Consider the following 18152-nt stretch of genomic DNA (forward strand, 5'->3'; position numbering starts at 1 on the left):
TATGTGATGGGCCAAATATTCTGGTTTGGCAGAACTGTACTTAGTACAGAACTAGGGCCAGCTGGGGATCAGCTGAGCTCCTAGTACAATGTAGAGAGGTCTCAGAAGCTCTTCTGCCCTCCTTTTCCCTGGTCACACATAGGAATCAGGAGCAGGGTGGTGTAGAGCTGCCACATTAGCTCTATGGGTAAAGAAATCACTGGGTGGAAAGAGGACTCCTCAGGGGGCTGAATCTGTGGGCTTTAGAGAAGCTTTCCTCATAGAAGAGGCAAAAAACAGCCAGAACAGATGAAAGAACTGGGGCCTGTGTTTTCTGGTTAAAGCTGTGATTCAACAACTATTAATATCATATAACACATGCCAAAATGACATGGTATATCATAGTATATGTTGTTTTTATATTTCTAGCTGAACTTGAGGAATTCATTTGAATATTATATGTTATGAAATATGTTCAGAAAAACTCATACCACCAATTAACACTAATAAAAATAATACTTTGCAATAGTACTTTTTCTGAGGGAACTCCTAGTATTTTACAAACAATAAGTTAATGTTCACAATACCCTTGAGGGATAGATATGATTACACCCAATTTAGAGATGTGCACTGAGGTACAGAAAGGTGAGTGGCCTGATTTTTCAAAGTTGACTTAAATGTAAACTACAGGGTCTCAGCATCTTTGAAAATCTAGCTTCAGTGATTTGCCCTAGGGACATAAATTACTGAAACAACTTGGGGGAAAAGGTGGGAGAGGTAATATCATTTATTGGACTAACTTCTTTTGGCGAGAGAGACAAATTCTTGAGCTTACACAGAGCTTTTCTTTCCACAGAGCAAGGAACAGAATCCAGAAGTCGCGACTCTCAGTCCCCAGCTCTGGCTACCAGAATACTAGGTCACAACAAATTCATTGTCTACATGTCTGAGTACGTTCCTGTCAAATGTGTATCAGTATTTTGAATACTTACGGTCATAAGCAGTTTCTCCACACAGTCAGGAGACACACTGTGTAAATGGGTCAAATGAAGTTGGAGATGCATTTTGTTGCTGAGGACATCCTGGCAGAGGGGACAGCAGATAACGGGCTGCATTGAATGCTGTGACAGGACATGCATCTGGATACGATTTGGGTCCCTGCTACTGTAGTTACAATAAGGACATTGATAGAACTGAAAAACAGCAAATGAAGATGCAGGGTATAAATGTGTTTTGAATAACATGATAGCATTGCTATTTCAATAGCATTTCATCTCTGTTTTACTTTTGAACTACCTGATAGAGTTCTATAAGGCAATGGAATTGTTATATTTTCTTTTACCTGTTCATGTCCAAATTTATTGTCCTCAAGAGGTTTTGATTTTTTAGATGCACCATCCTCTTCTTTTGTCTGAAGTAGCTGTTGTGTCCCTACTGCAGTGTTCACTTTTGGCTCCTTCTCTGGTGTGATTATTCCTGTTCCAAAAACATAATTTTTTAAAAAAACATGTTTTAAACTTAGAAGTGTTATGCTGTAGAAAGAGCTGTGATTATGATGCCTTATAATCTCCCACATGGTTATGCTAAATATATAAAAAATGTATTTAAATAAAACAATTTGAAAATACAAATTGGCAAATACAAAGGTGAAAACACACCTTTATTCTTGATGCAGATTCTAGAAATATATTTTAAAATGGACTCTTCTCTCTTGTTTAGATAACCTTAGGTTGCCTTGAAAGATTAATCAATAACATGCTCTCTTCAGCATCTCAGTCTGAAATTCTCTATTACAGTAAATCAAATCAGCTTTCACTCAGAAATCCTTGTTTTCCAAAAAAGATAATTTTCTAACATTTAATTACCTTCTACCATTTCTAAAATTTTTGGGCAGTGAAATTATTGTGTTGCTTTGATAAGCCCTGCTTGGTTATAGTTTGGAAGCTAAATATAGTGAGCCTCTAAAAAAATACAAAAAAAACAACAAAAAACAAACCAAAAAAACCAAACCCACTCAAACAAAAAAAACCCCAATTCCAGACAACCTCCCAAAACCTACAACTCCATGCATACATTATGGAAAACAGGATTTGAGCTAACTAAATACTAATTATATGCAAAAATCAGTAATTTTGTGTTGCTTTAAAGGTTTACATTATGAAGTTCTATACTGTGGTATTGTAATCAAACCAAGAATATAATTATTTTCTATAGATAGTTCTACTACTAAGTATTAAGTACTATACTTAATATTATGCCTGAACTAGCTGTATAACATGGCCCAGTCGTGCACACATCAAAGAAAAGAGTGCAATTCTAATTTCCCAGTCCATCAGAAAATTCTTTCCAGCATCAATTTGCCAGATAATCTCTTTTGCTAGGCTGGATATTACAACAGCATTGGGTAGGCATGTCACATACATCTCATGACAAACACAAAACCTCATTTACCAACCATCCCAATCTCATCATAGTGCGGCATCATCTGACCTTTTTTCTGCTGTTTATTATGAGTATTTCTAATTTTAACTTTCAATTTTCACCATCTTCCAGTCAATTTGCAACTAAATTATTTCCAGGGTGAGGACACTATCACTGGACAACTGGGTGCAAATACATCTTGAAATGCAATGAAGCTAAACCATTGATTGCTATCAGACCCAACATAAATATATAGTCCAGGGGTAATCTGATTGTATGCTGTGCATGAAGATTTATCTTGATTTTTTTTCAATCCACATAAGGTTCATATAAATGAACAAATTGCACCTCATTGCACAATAACCTAGTTTTAATTTAAAAATAAGGTCATGGATGTTATGGAAACAAGGTAAAGATGAACAAAGAAAATGCTTGTATTTTTCTCTGGAAAAAAACAAGAACTTTTTTCTCTTATTACATAGGCAATATAGTATTTGATATAAACAAGGCAACATTAAAAAAGAAGTAAAATAAAAGGACAGCTTTCAAGGTAAACAGAAAAAAACAAACAGACCCTGAGAACAATAATAAATAGTTGAATGCTGAATCATACAGAGATATTTTCCTCAGGGCATTTTTTTTAAACACACAAATATATTTTATTACATATACATTAATGGTCACTTCCCCACACATTACATTTGTATTTGTTTCCTCATGTAATTACTTAGTTTCATGTAATTTAGACTAGTGATTCCGACACATTCTTGCTAAAATTTAAGTTTACACTTGACATATTTTCCTACCTTTAATGACTAATTTGTCAACAAGCTTAATTTCTGGAACTCCATCAAATTTCCACACTGTTCAGGACTGATCCCTTAGGCCTTACTTAGGCTAGTGTGTAGGGCCCAGCTGTTTAAAGGTATGTAGGCATTGCTGCACTCAGCATTAAAATGCCTAGCTGATTTAGGAGGCCAAGTTTCATTTTCAAAAGGGATTTAGGCATTGAGGAGCCAAAATCCTATTGATCAATGGCATTTAGGTTCCTAAGTGCCTAAATCCCTTTTGAAAATGAGATTTTACCTCCTAAATCAGTTAGGTATTGCAATGCTGAGTGCAGCAAGACCTATATACTTTAAAGAGCTGGGTTTAAGAATTTTGTTTGATTAAGGGCTGCAGGATTGGGCCTTTGATGCCTAAAAGCATAATGTACATGACAACATCATGTGCTATCATTATATTACTCAGTTTAGTTTCCGATACTCCCTAGTCTATCAGAATATATGTGGGAGTACAGCATTATTATTTAAATACCTTAAATATAAGAATTATGGGAAATAAAAAAAGTGACACACTCTATTAACAGAGAAAGGTTACTTTTCAAGTCTTCGAAAGAAGGGTTCAAATTATTAACCTCTCTTCATTTCCAACTGTCAAAAATGTCTAACAGTTGACTACTGTCTCTTATCTACATCATATGTCACTTTAAAACGTCCCATTTTAAAGACAATGGACAGATTCTCAGCTGGCGTAGATTGGTATTATTATAGGGCATGGCTGATTTACACCTGCCGAGGATCTGGCCCAAAATAAATAAATAAAAAGCATATTTTTTCCATATCATGCTATATTCATGTAGCACTTTATTACAGGAATTTTGCGGGCAAACTCTGCTTCCAGTTATATTGGTGCAAATGGATTACTATTGGTATGAACTGTTGGTGGAATTTAGCTGTGAGCAATAGAGAGAGAATGCATAGTGTGTTTACATTAGGCAACATTTTCTACCACTGGATATGATAATAATTTCAAGGGACCAATAACAATCATAAAACTCATATTTCTTGTTTCTATAGTTACAAGTATTGGTTTTGTACATTTTCTTTTGTGTTTAATGTAAACCAATCCTTATAAAACATTGCATTTTGGGGTAATAAATACATAACAAAGAACAGGCCCTTTACTATGTTTACTATGCTAATTATATAAAATGTTAAAGCTAACCAAGGCAATTGGGGGGGAGGGGGTCTGGATTCATTCAACCATAAAGGTTGCTGCTTTTTAAATGACCAAAGTTACATCTGGCATCAAGTAAAATAACAGTCTCAAATTTTTATGGTAAGCATTAGAAACCTAGGGCCTGATTCTCCACTGCTTTGCTTCTTGTGTAGTCATTTGCACCTGTGCAGAGTGAGTGGCAAACACTACCAGGTTAAATTAGTAGTGTTTTACACTATGCACCCACTTTTCACAAGTATAAATGAGTATGCAAGGGGCAAAGCACTAGAGATTCAGCTCCTTTTAGTTCAACTGATACCAGTGAAATGCCCTAACACCTGATTCAGCTGTATATACTATATACTTTCACTGGTGAATTCACTATTTTGACAAGTTCCCTGTGGAGTGACAGAGCAAAGACATGGGCTTATAGAATTGGCACTGAAAAAAAGTAGCAATTGAACAAGTATTAAAGGGTCCTGATGTATGCATCTTTTAGGTCATTTGTATAGCTGGATATTCCACTGGCATTGTATTCTTAATATGCAATTTTAGAACAGGACTAAATCCTGTCATTCTTTGTGTTTTAAATATACAGTTTTTGTTCTAGAGACATGCTATTTGTTGTTTTCTTGTTAACTGTGAAACACAGCCATAATTCATTTTATAATGTAAAATATACAGCATTAGTTTAGTTGAATAATGTAATTTCAATGCATTTAGCTCAAAAACTAAGCTTAATTATAAATAAGCACTATGAAATAGACTAGTCAATGATTACCTGTCAGTTATAGAATTATTTAATTCATGTAAGATTGCTAGTACAAAAATGACATAATTCACTGCAATTCAAATGCAATCACCTACTTAATAATTCTAAAACCCTAAAATAAAAACAAGGGTCATAAAAAGGTTTATGTTAATAACAACTGGGGAAAGCCTAATAAAACATGTGTCCTTACGAAATAAAATTCTGAAAAACCTTTGAACAAAAATACTGGTTTGTTATTTATGAATCAATGTATTTCATAAAGATTGCATAATTTAAGACTTGTGATATATCAGATGATGTTACTCAACTTCAAAATAATTCCAAAATTAAAATTACTGGTACAGCATTCTAATTAGAGTAGAATGAAAGGGTAATTTTCACTGCAATAATGAAGGTTAATTTCCATCCTTCCTCATGTTTACTACCTTATTAAAAAGTGTTCCCCTTAGCCATGGCAGATACATATTATATTTTCAATGCAAATGTATTAATCTGGATATATTCCATATTAATTCTTGCATTGCATAGAGCTGTAATTTGGATTATAATTAATCTAAAGTGGCACTAGATTTAAATGACAATATAAAGGAGGCATTAGTAGGCTTTCTGTTCTGAATGAATATTCAACAAATATAAGTTTCATATTGTCAAGTCTCATTCTGAAAGCTCCAGTCCTTGTGATAAGGTAAGCAATACAGCACAACATCTTACACAAACACATTGTTACTAAATAACATTTTAATCCTTTCTCCTCTAATAGATTCCATACTAAAGAGGGGTCACACGGCTTTCCTGTCTAACTTGTTAAGATTGTGATTAATTTATTGGTTTTCCTGAGATTTTTTTGGCAAGACTTGCAACACTCAATTCATGAGAAAGCCCAAATTAACATTCAATTATATATAAGCAGTTATTCAGTCATTAGAAATACTTGTCAGCTGAGTTGAGAATTAAGACCCTGGCATGAGTGCTACATAAGCAGAATTAATTTAGAAAATTAAACAAAAGTTTTTAAAAGGTCAGCTTAAGAGTTTACAGTATAAATTGTTTTCTGTGGACGCTGAAAAGCATGAGGACATTTGTTTTTATACAGCTCTTACTGCAGAGATACCTTTGTAATTACTGACACTGGGGTGCACCACAATTATGCCATTTTTGTTGTACTGCACCCAGCAGGCATCTGGGCATAGGTTTGCCCAATTAAAGTTGGCTCTTATGACAGGCTAATCCTAGTGGAATCTTGAGAATTCCCCCACACTATTTCTTCCAGAGTCCATTTTCGCCGCTGGACCTTTAATACCTTCCTCCTGCCTCCACAAGTATGAGTGAGTTTGCTTTACAAAGAGTGGGCAGAAAAGTCCTCTAAAGTGGATTCCGGTGCCCCCGAGGTAGAGCAAATGATAGGAAATGTATGCTTCACATGGCTGTCTCCTTTCCGTTGAAGCATTTCTAGGATGACCCACTGATTAGACAATGCAGAAAAGACCCAAGTCAGCTTAGGAGCATGGCTTTACTGTGCTGCAGACAGCTCTTTCCAAGTCAAAGAGCCAGCCAAGGGGGATATATATTTTAAACCACAACATAGTTCCTTCTTCAACATCATCTTTGTCATCAGCAGCCTTTTTGCAGTCTCTTGATCTCAAAAATAAAACAACTGAAGTGCAGCTGAGGTCTAAACTGTAACAGATATTGACTTCAACATGTCAACAAGCTTAAACTAAGCTTTAGTCCCTAAAGCAGTCTTCTGAACTAATTTGATATAGAAAGGGCCATCAATAAATATTTTGAATAAATCCAAAATTTTTAATACGTAGAGTGAATTACAAATATGGGCTAATTCGGGTTTAAGTAAACGTGCACGTAAAATGATATTTTCTGTACAACTAAATGTCGTTATGGAGAATACAAGATCCTTTATATGCTACTGTCATTGGGATACAGGGAAAAGATATATGACTACCTGAAACTAATAGGCTTCAACCTGTTTCAGCATTTCTTCTGCTTCAATGAATCCAACATAATGTAACTAGGTATAGCGTGCAGCAAAAGTAGCCAATGTAATATTCATTGCGACCATAGATTTCCATCTCATACATAAAAAACATGGATGAAGTCACATATTTGCCAAATCAAATACAGAAAAAGCCTTGGGTTTCTACACCAGATGCTGGCCCTGGGTTTGTTTGTGCACAAATAAATGTCATGACATAGGGGTTTTGTTTTCAAAGACAGTAGCTTTCATTACTGGGATTTGTCTATTCCAGGAGATCAAAATTACCTAACTCATAATCCATTTTCAATGATATTTCTTCTTTCTTAGGCTGAATCATCTGTAATCTTTTTTGATGGATTTTGGGTTTTTGTTTTTTTTTCTAAATGCCTCAAATAAATGCCCAAGAAGAGGGCAGATTCTTGACTATAAGTGATCAGACGGCAAGAATGAAAACAAAAACCCAATTTCAACAACAATAATAATAACCCAACCCCCCACATTCTTAGGGTTACCAAAGAGGGACCAAATTTGATTGCAGAGAAAAAAGAATTCAAGTGGTATCTAATCCTATGCTTATGAAAAATTAATATGCCATCAGAGGAATCACAAGTACAGCTAAGATTAATGAAAGGCGCTTAAAAAATTACAAGCACACAAACTGATTTGATTAAAAAATAATCTCACTGGTCGTCCTGTAATATTCTTCAACTTATCCGCATCTATCCTGTCAGATGGTTATGATTAAAAATAGGTCAATGGGAGGCTACTGATAGAAATCACATGCAAAATGCACATGCAATGAATAGTAGTGGGAATGTCCAGACAGTTTAAAATGAAAGAGCATTTAATAGGATAAAAGGGGGGGTAGGGGAAGGAAGGGGAGGACAAAATTCTAGCATCTTACCAGAGTCTTTACTAGCTTTTTTGCCTTCACTAGTGTCTCTCTCACTTGTGTCTTTATCATCAGCAACAGCCACTGATGTACTTTTAGCAGACCCTTCTGTATCTTCACCTTGTTCTTCTGTGGATAAGCACAGAGAAGAGCTAACTTAGTGACCAGTTAACATCAGTTAAAAACACAGCCTTTAGTAAGAACAGAATCGAAGGAAAGGGGAGGGGAGAATGAAGGGGGAGAAAAAGAATGGCACTTTCAAGTGATCTGATATGAATTATGAAAAATTTGCAATATTTCAGATTCTATCCAGAAATTACAAACATGACTTTATCAGACCATACAGTGTTCACCAGTATGACAGATCTAAAGCTTCTCATTTGGTTCTCATTGGCTACAAGTGCTTTGTATAAAAATACACACACACAGAGTATTGAACAAAAAAACCCCTCACATATAAAATGAATTTTAAAGCCAAAAAAGAGAAAGAAACTCAAAAATAAATCCTATTAATGTAGTAGTATCTGGCTAATTGCAGTATGTAAGTACTGTATTAGGTATAAACCTTTGGCTTTGTTGGAGAACTCTCAGATTTTGTCTCCAGGGGGAGCTATACAGGATAAATGATATAACATAGTATATTGCTCTTAAGGAATCAGTATTACCTACACCTCACTTACGTGTTCACACAAGCTGGATTACATGGAAATCTTCACAGCAACTCAACCCTATTTAATTATTCTGCAAATCTTGGCTACGCTGCTACTGGTGGATTAATCTGTTTATGCAATTAGCTTCTATGCTGGGGCTGTGTAGCACTAATCCGTGAAAGGCCCACTGTTCCTTTTCACTCTGTGATCATTTGTCTCTCACTGTGCTGATGTCACATTTTAATGAATTTTTAGCAATCTGAGTAATGCCAGATAACCAGACTTGCAACTCCCTATAGCACAGCATGCTGTTTTCATTGGAGCACCAAAAAAATAATAATAATATTTCCCAGTTTAGGTAGGAATTATATAAATTAGGAGGTGAAGGTAAAATAGGATTTGAAGCACCAGGCTGCTCAATTTCATAAAATCTTTAATGACCATATAAATTAACCCTGGAAAGGCAAAAGGTCACAGACACACATTTGCATACACTCTTCTATTCACTTTTGATAAGCAGAGCTTTTATGCAGGGAACATGATACAATTAACCCTTCAGGAACCACACAAAATGCAGCTACCGACATTTTAAGTGTCAAGCATTAACTGAAAATTACACACTGCATAAAATTTTCATTGTAAATGCTAGAGTGATTGAAAGGGGAAATAGTGGCCCTCTCCGCACCCCATGTTTTATTAATAACATTCTGACAAGAGAATGAAATATCCTCTGTCATATGTAGCAGCTGAGCACAAAAAAAATTGCTACTTAGTGGCTTACTTGCCAGCCACTCACTGAAACTGTACATCTAGGCAAACAACCCTGAGAAAGACAGTAGCGTGCTTATCAGATTCAAAACTCTACACAAAACCTTTTGTAAATTAGAAAAGAAAGAATTCAGCTGCAACTTTGAACTAAAGAAAAAAAAATCAAAGCAATGTGTTTGGCACGAACTTGCCAGTGTTTCTGCCTCAGAGGGCTCAACATCAATGTCCATTTTTAAAAACAATGCTGAAAGAAAGGCAGTCACGTCTTTTTAAAATAAATGTATATATAAAAATTACCATCAAAATGGAAACACACTTCTTGCTGCTTTAGCCTCTTCCCTCCCCCCACCTCCTCTCTCAGTGATGATTGCTAATCAAACATGGTAGGCATCTTAGTCACAGTTGGAAGTGAGGCTGTATTTGTAAGGGTGGCAGGGGAGCACAGTTTGGGATGCTGTGAGTCTGTGATCATGACTGGATTGGGCTGTGTCAATGCCAAGTGCACACACATGAGGCTCATATCCAGTGTCAGGCCCCATGGCCTAAAACAGCCTATTGCAATTCCTTTTCGACTCATCCTTGGGAATGAATGCATTGGTTCTTTTAGTAGATTTACTGGCCCATTCCCCCTGGGCTGGAAAATGAAGTGTCAAAGTGCTACTGAGTGTCCTTATCTTGAGGGGACATAAAATTGTACGGGCTATCGTGGCACACATTAATAAACCATTGTGTGTGTGTCAGGAAAAGAGCAAGAAAATTATGAAGGTACTAAAAGAAAAGCTACAGTGTCATCTGGGTCTCATCAGACAATTTTTGCAGGGTGCTCTCCTGTTTTTCTGGTATGTGTTTTAAGTGTGAGAGAAATTCCCAGACATGTTCTCCTATACATCATCGTGGTGTCTGACCTCAGCCTGACCCTGGCAACAGTTTGAGAAATCTGAATGTGAACAAAGACTCTGTGTCAGCAGCAGAGAGAGATTGTGGGATAGACTTTCCCCATCAACTTAATCGCAAACAGCAGTTCTGAGGCCATAACTTTACATGGCTCCACCAAGCCACAAACACATAACCTTTAGAGGTGAAACTGCCCCCCCTCCACCCCACCTCCCTTCTGTGATTTTTCTCAGTCTTCTGGTACTCCCTTTGATGTAGCAAGGCAATTAGCTCTAATGTTCAAGTACTGCAGACCTGTTTTATGGTTTGGAAGGTGAGAGCTGTTTATTACAGGTAGACTCCTGGGGGCCATAAAGGCTTTGCAAATTTTTAATCATGCAAAAAACTAATCAAAATGTAACTTATACACACCATAAAAATTAATATCATTATTATGCACAGTATAAACTGGCTGCCTCAGCTTTCAAAGGCACTCATTTTTAGAAAATACATTTGGCATTCATTTCAGAAGTATGTATGGTGTTCATTTCAGAAAGAAATTTCATAGATAAAAAATGATAATGTAGTTGCTCATAGATTCCTTAGAAATAGTAGCAACTGTGTCTATGACTACTGCAAGTTCAAACTGTCACCAGGTTCATCAAAGGAATAAGATGAAAATACAGTTGTTCTACTTAAAAGAAATTGTTAAAATTAGGAAAGGGGATAAATACTGAATAATCCTTCTGATAATTATTGAATTTCATTAGAGAGCAACTGTTAGGCATAAATACCAAATTATGCTATCATGCACATCTGTGCTGACTTTCTACAGATATAAATTTTAGCATATTGTATTAGTTATTAATTATTATTACTGTTTCATATTTTAACCAAGATGGTTACCATTCAGTTCTTAAAATGTTATGGCTCCAGCTCAGAACAACAAATGCAGCAAAATGCAGCATGATGGCACTTCAGATTTAAGAGCAAGTCCTAACACTCTATTTTAAATTTACAAGAGTTCTACCTATATATGTTTACAAATGTCAGCATTCAAAATAAACAGATCAGAGGAGTCAAACTACCTTAATGGTTTTAATAACACTTACTATGGTAATATGATATTTTTTGTCACACCTGGTTTTATTTTATCTAGACATTGAAAACTCCCTTTGATGTTGGGTCTCCTGAGTTTAACTATTATCAACTTTTTTTCTACAACTGATTTAGAATCAAATACAAAAAACAATACTAGTGCAGTCTGCAGAATGCACAGTTTGAATCACATTAAAGATGAAAAATGAAAAAGGCTTCAAAAGCAACATTAACTAGCTAATACTGCACTCCGTGTTTTATTATATACCTTCTATGTCCTATATAGCAATAGATTAAGTTACAGATTTAGGTCCCAATCCTGCAATGGGATTTGTGTGGGCAGATCCATATGACCACACACCATCCCAATGAAGTCAATGCAATTTTGTGTAAGCATAAGGTTCCGCCTACGTAGATCCACTTGCATGATCTAGGCCTTAACCAGACAAAGCTGAATACTACATATGCATAATAAAACTGCATAGATATTGCTATTCAGGCCTTGGCATTGCATGGCTTGTTGGAGATGGTAAATGGAGGAACAAATGGGCTAAGAGTTTCCTTGATCCACGGCAGCCCAATGACACCATTAAGGATGGGGCTGGAGACCCAGCTGTACTCCATAGTTGGAGCAGGTCAGGATGTGACTGACACAATCTTCTCTCCTTTGATTTGAGGATGCCATTCTGACCAGGTATTCAGGTCACTTCCTTTTTTCCCCTACTAATCAACAGAAGGAGCCTCCTCTATGGATCAGCAGAGTGAGTTTCCTGTCTTCAATCCTGGCCAGTGGTGTAGCTCTTTTTCAAGCCGCTGGGAGCTTTCTTTTACTCCATCCACCCACCAACCAACAGCTAAAGGCCCCTCTTCAAGCCTTGGTGCCTGTATTTCTCCTTGGTCAATTGTGAGTGATTTATTAAGAATGGGTGACTGAATGGTTGTGGATAAGAAATTCCTGGAGGGGGCAAGATGAAGAAAGTTGTTTGTGGTTGAGTGGGATGATGGGTGACATAAGTGCATTAAATATGATGCTGAGCGAGGGATAAATTAATCTGGCTTTGAGAAGAAGACAAGTTTATGGGGTAGTTTAGACATTTATTAGGGGTCAGATATTTAATATGCTTAACACCCAAAACTTCAATAGAAGTCAAAGGGTGTTGTTGGTGCTTAGCACCTCTGAATAGCAGGTCCAAGTGGGAGAAAACACAAATTAACAGCGGTTTGGAAAGAGGAAGAAGTTAAAGGGATGGAAAGAAGAGAGAGAGAGAGAATAGGAGGTGGGGGAGAGAGAAGAAAGGACAGTATATAATGCAGGGAAAGAGAAGTGAGGTGAAAGAAGGGAAAACAACCATGGATAAAGAGGAAACATATGTATAGAATCTAAGAGAAATGAAATGTAAGTTAAGGAAGAGGTTTTTGTTTTGTTTTGTTTTTGCATCTAGGTTACAGTAATTGCACTAATTTAGCAGATATTTCCAAAACAATTAACTAGGAGACAAGTTCCCCTGACTCTCTTACTGCAGTTTTATTCATACAAACATCCTCACAAATATGTGTATTTCCTGGGATCCTTAAACCTGCCAAATTGGGACTAGCATGGTTAGCTTTTTGGGTCAATGAGCTGGTTCAAGATTTTAGCTGTATTTTATGTAGCGGTTGTTCTCCTTTGTTTTTAAGTACATTGTTTATAATTTCCTCATCTTGGACATCGGATGGAAAATGCAGAGAAACAATCAACTTACAGTTTTTCAATCAAGTTAGTTTGTGCCTGACAAACTAATAAGAAGCAGGTATCTGTTGTAAAGAAGGCTCCTAGTCCTTCAAGTCCCAACTCTTCCAGCATTTTGTCTCCAATTTCTAACTCAACATGTCAGAACAGACCCAGAGCCTGATCCTACAAACCTCAACTCAGGCAAGAAGTCACATCAATGAGGCTGTTCCCATGGGTAAGGGTTTGCAGGATTTAGCCATAAGCAAGCATTTTGACAAGGAAAAATCACAGGGTGAAATTCCAGTCCCACTGAATTCAATATGAGTTTTGCCATTAACTTCTTCAGGGGCCAGGATTTTACCCACAGGTGTTTTGTTCTATTTGTTTTTAACATTCAAGTACACTATGGCTACTTACAATAGAAAATATTTATGGGAAAAGAATACCTAAGCAAGGGGACGGTATTACCTGACATTTTAACATACACTTTACAAATCTGTATAGCTCATGATAATTTAATGTTCAAGAATTATTTACCCTAGTAATTCCATTGGATCCAGTCCAGGGGGAATCCATCATGAGTGCTGAATAGCTCCATATATACTAAATACATCACAGATTACCAAACAGACATTTTAACAAACAATCTGACATTACATTTGCCCGATACTATATTTTTACAGAAGATGAGCTGCCTGGAAATTATCTGAGAGTCTGACTATCTGTAGTCACTCCCAACTGCTCTTTAAAGTCATTCTCAAAGACAATGTTTCTGGGTATCACCTAACAGTACTAATCAATTAGCTACTTTGTTTTCGTAACTGCTTTGCCATGTCTAGAAGTACTGCTACGGAGGGTATTTTTGAAAACGATATTATAATAAAGTAGGTTTCAGAGTAGCAGCCGTGTTAGTCTGTATTCGCAAAAAGAAAAGGAGTACTTGTGGCACCTTAGAGACTAACAAATTTATTAGAGCATAAGCTTTCGTGAGCTACAGCTCAAGAGCTGTAGCTCACGAAAGCTTATGCTCTAATAAATTTGTTAGTCTCTAAGGTATAATAAAGTAGTGGCTGTCATGGAGACCAAATGGTACAGCAGTTGTCAAAGTGTGGCAGGTCCTAGGAAGTAGCAAAGACTGTTTTTTCCGTGTTGCATTTTGTTTTGAGGTACTTGGCTATTTGAGAGGTGCTAAGCTTATTTTATTTAAATTGTGGTGGAGTGGAGGTGTGACCCACCTTGCAATGACCCGTGGTGGCCTGTCAGGGCATGATTCACCCCAGCTGTGGGTCTCCGCCAGTACGAAGCTCTCTCTGTAAGTCAAAGGTAGTGGTGCTTTGCCCTCTTATGAAGGCACATTTCAGTCCTACCCCTTCTGATGTGTTAAGGTCCAAACAAAATCGGGAACCAAAAAACCCACAACTAAAGGATGTGGACAAATTGGAGAGAGTTTGTGAAGGGCAACAAAAATGATCATGGGACTGGGGCACTTGACTTATGAGGATAGGCTGGGGGAACTGGGCTTGTTTAGTCTGCAGAAGAGAAGAGTGAGGGGGGATTTGATAGCAGCCTTCAACTACCTGAAGGGGGCTTCCAAAGAGGATGGAGCTAGGCTGTTCTCAGTGATGGCAGGTGACAGAACAAGGATCAATGGTCTCAAGTTGCAGTGGAGGAGGTCTAGATTGGATATTAGGAAACATTATTTCACTAGGAGGGTGGTGAAGCCCTGGAATGCGTTACCTAGGAAGGTGGTGGAATCTCCATCCTTAGAGGTTTTTAAGGCCCGGCTTGATAAAGCCCTGGCTGGGATGATTTAGTTGGTGCTGGTCCTGCTTTGAGCAGGGGGTTGGACTAGATGACCTCCTGAGGTCTCGTACAACCATAATTTTCCATGACTCTAAATCCAGGATCGTTCAACGAACCTTCAGTGGAAACCACACTTCTATTCAGGGTTTGTCTCCAAACACTCCATACTTCTTCCAGTACCAGTGTCTCACTGTCCCTTGTAGCATGTGCTCATCCAGTCAACAAGCTAGCTCTATCTCTGGGCTGAAAGCACGCTTCTCTCCCATCAAGAGAAGCAGAACTCTGTTCCCCTTCCTGGTTAGTCCTGAACTGGGCTAGGTCTACTCTTTCTAACTCCTCTCTCCACACTTGACATTTGCTGCATGTGTAGTAGGGCAGGGACCAACTGAGTACATAGGTTCTTCTTCTTAACCTTTTAATTATCAGTATGGGGTATATCTGCCTCATTAATCACCTTATTGCCTGTATGAGGCCTAACTGTCCCATCACACCACCCTCCTCCTCAGGATGCTGCTTGGGACACCACTCTCCTCCACCAATCATCCTCCACCACAAGAGAAAAAGTCTGCATTTAGGTGAGCACTCCCAGCCCTCTGCTGGACATGGGACAAGAAGGGATGGAGATACAGATACCACCTCATGAGTCAGTGGTTGGTATCTTTCATAGCATGGAGCCATCAAACAGTAGCATGATTTGTGATCAGAGTGAATTCATTGCCTAGAAGGTAATATTGGAGTGCTTCCATGGCCTATTTCACTACTATGCCCTCTTTTCTTTTTTTTTTTTAGATACAACAGGGACAATTCTCTTGGGAACAATTTGCAGCTCAGGAAGAGAATGGAATGTTCCTCGACAAAGACCACGTAGGAGAAGACAACCCTCAACCCAACTTCAGAAGCATCAGTTTGTAGGAGGGATTCTTTGATGAAGTTCAGGCTGTATAAAGTGGGCTCCCAACAGAGGTGAGACTTTAATGTTTGAAAGGCGTTCTTAGAGGCTTCCATCCAACACATCTTTCTGAGGCTGCTGTCCTTGAGCAGATAAGTGAGAAGTGTCACAATAGATGAGAACCCCAATTCAAACCTGAGGTAGTATCCCACCAGTTCCCAAAACGGGTGTTTTTGAAGTCATCGTAGGGCAGATCCTTCAAGGCTTGGACCTTATCTACAAGAGGTCATACATAGCTCTTTTGCAAGGTATACCCTAGGTAAGTAATTCATCTTTGCCTCTGTGGCATTGTCTGGGGTTTGCCACTACTCCAGCCTTTTTGAGGGACTGGAGTACAGGAACTACCTGCTTCATGTAGTTTTCCCAGTTCCAGGTATAGACCAAAACATCACTGAAGTAAGCACAGTGTAACTGCTGTGGGGACAGAGGACTTGATTTGTTAGCCATTAGAATGTTGCTGGAGCCCCATGTAGACCAAATGGCATGGTCTGGAACTAAACAGGTCCTAGGAAGTGGCAAAGACTGTTTTTTCTAGGGACTCCAAAGTGAGTGGTATTTGCCAATATCCCTTTGCAAGAGGGTGTTAATGTATTCAGTCTTGCCCAACCGATGCAGTCTCATCAACATGCAATATGGGTATGCACCAAACTTTGAGATGGCACTGACTTTTCTAAAGTCTATGCAAAATTGGGTGTTCCCATCCAGCTTAGGGATCAATATGATTGGACTCCTTCATTCCCTATAGGACTCCTCAGTCATTCAAGGTTCAACATGGATTGAAGAGGCTGTGGAGTCTCCTGGACGCATTGTCTAGACTCAGTTTGGATGTGGTGGGATGTGAGGTGGGTTTGCCCCAACCAGGCAGAAAATGTTGTCAGGAATGAAGCTACCAGTTGTTGGGCCTGGATTTTCTGTTCTGGCATGAGATTTTTTTCCAATACAGACCATCCTGGGGATGAGATGCTGGTTTTCCTTGGCCCTAATTCTGGTTTTGGAGGATGGCAGGCTATAAATAGGCCCTCCTGGACTTTCCATGGCTTTAAGTGATTGATATAGTAAATTTGTTGTTTTTCTGTTGTCAGGCTGTCTAATGTCATAATTTAATAGTCCTACATGCTGAATAATTTCATAAGACCCTGCTAGTGGGCTAAAAAATTTGTCTCCAAACTAGAGAGTAACAAGAGCACTTGATCCCTGGGTCTGAACACTTAGAGGTATGTCCCTTTGTTGCAGGCAGTCTCTTGGGCACTCCAGGTATTCAGGAGATTCTCCCTTGTAAGATGCCTAAGGCGATTAGCCTCTGGTGAAGGGTGAGAACTTATAGCACAACCTGTACTAAGACCAGAAACCCCCAAGGTTGCTTCCCATACAGTTCAGGCTGGAAGAAGTTTGTGGATTACTGCAGCACCTCCTGCACTGCAAAGGTGTGATGGGGAGGGAGGGTAAAGGATCTTAGTGAAGACAGTCTGTGGCAACAAACTTCTTTAACATATTTTTTTAGTGTCTCATTGAAGCACTCTACCAACCTATTTGTTTGGGCATGGGAAATGGAAATATGGAGAGACTTGATCTTCAATAGTCTGTACAACTCCTTTAGTATCTTGTCTATCAGAGTCTCCCTAGGCACCCCTACCGGGGGGAAAGATAGTCATTAATTTAATTGCTCTTACATTTGCATTTATGATATTTTGTGGCATAATCCACAATTACAAAGGATATACATGGCTGCACTTTTCTCAAGTGGTCTAAAAGGTCCATTTCCAATCCTCTCAAATGGGGTATTGACCAAAAGGAGAGGGACCAATGGAGCCTTCACCAGTCCTTGGGATGCATTTCATTGGCATTCAGAGCATGAGGCTTAGAAGTCTGAGATCTCCTAATACACCCCAAACCAGAAAAATCAGACCAGGATCCAGACTAGGTTCTCTTCCCTGCCCAAGAGCACAGCAAATGGTCCAGCAAGGGCCAAACACCAGATTTACCTGTGGTAGGATTGGGGAACCAGGAGTTGTATTTGGACCTTCCCTGTTTTGCGGTTCTTCTCCAGGAGGTATGACCATTTTCCCTGGATTCAAATGGGGAAATATCTCAGCATGCTGGGGGTCCACTATCTCCCTAGTAACAATGGCTGCTTGTCATAGTCTCGGCTTAAAGTCTCATCTCTCTTTTGCTCTTCAACAAAGTTACTCAAATCTGATATACAGATCAGGTTTTCTAAGGGGGCAACCCATGTCTTTGTGTG

General features: G+C 38.3%; 1 protein-coding gene across 2 annotated transcripts in view; it reads right to left on the reverse strand.

The window, feature by feature from the left end:
- ZFHX4 (zinc finger homeobox 4) overlaps positions 1 to 18152 on the reverse strand; it is a 182778-nt gene that overhangs the window by 19167 nt on the left and 145459 nt on the right. For both annotated transcript variants that reach the window (XM_038393510.2, XM_038393511.2), the window contains exons 5-7: positions 8071 to 8187; positions 1322 to 1455; positions 972 to 1172 (exon numbers count right to left, since the gene is read on the reverse strand). In XM_038393510.2, the coding sequence (XP_038249438.1) occupies positions 972 to 1172; positions 1322 to 1455; positions 8071 to 8187 (452 nt within the window). The remainder of the gene's footprint in view (positions 1 to 971; positions 1173 to 1321; positions 1456 to 8070; positions 8188 to 18152) is intronic.

Source organism: Dermochelys coriacea, chromosome 2 (genome assembly GCF_009764565.3).
Source record: "Dermochelys coriacea isolate rDerCor1 chromosome 2, rDerCor1.pri.v4, whole genome shotgun sequence".
In the NCBI taxonomy this organism is placed as follows: domain Eukaryota; kingdom Metazoa; phylum Chordata; order Testudines; family Dermochelyidae; genus Dermochelys; species Dermochelys coriacea.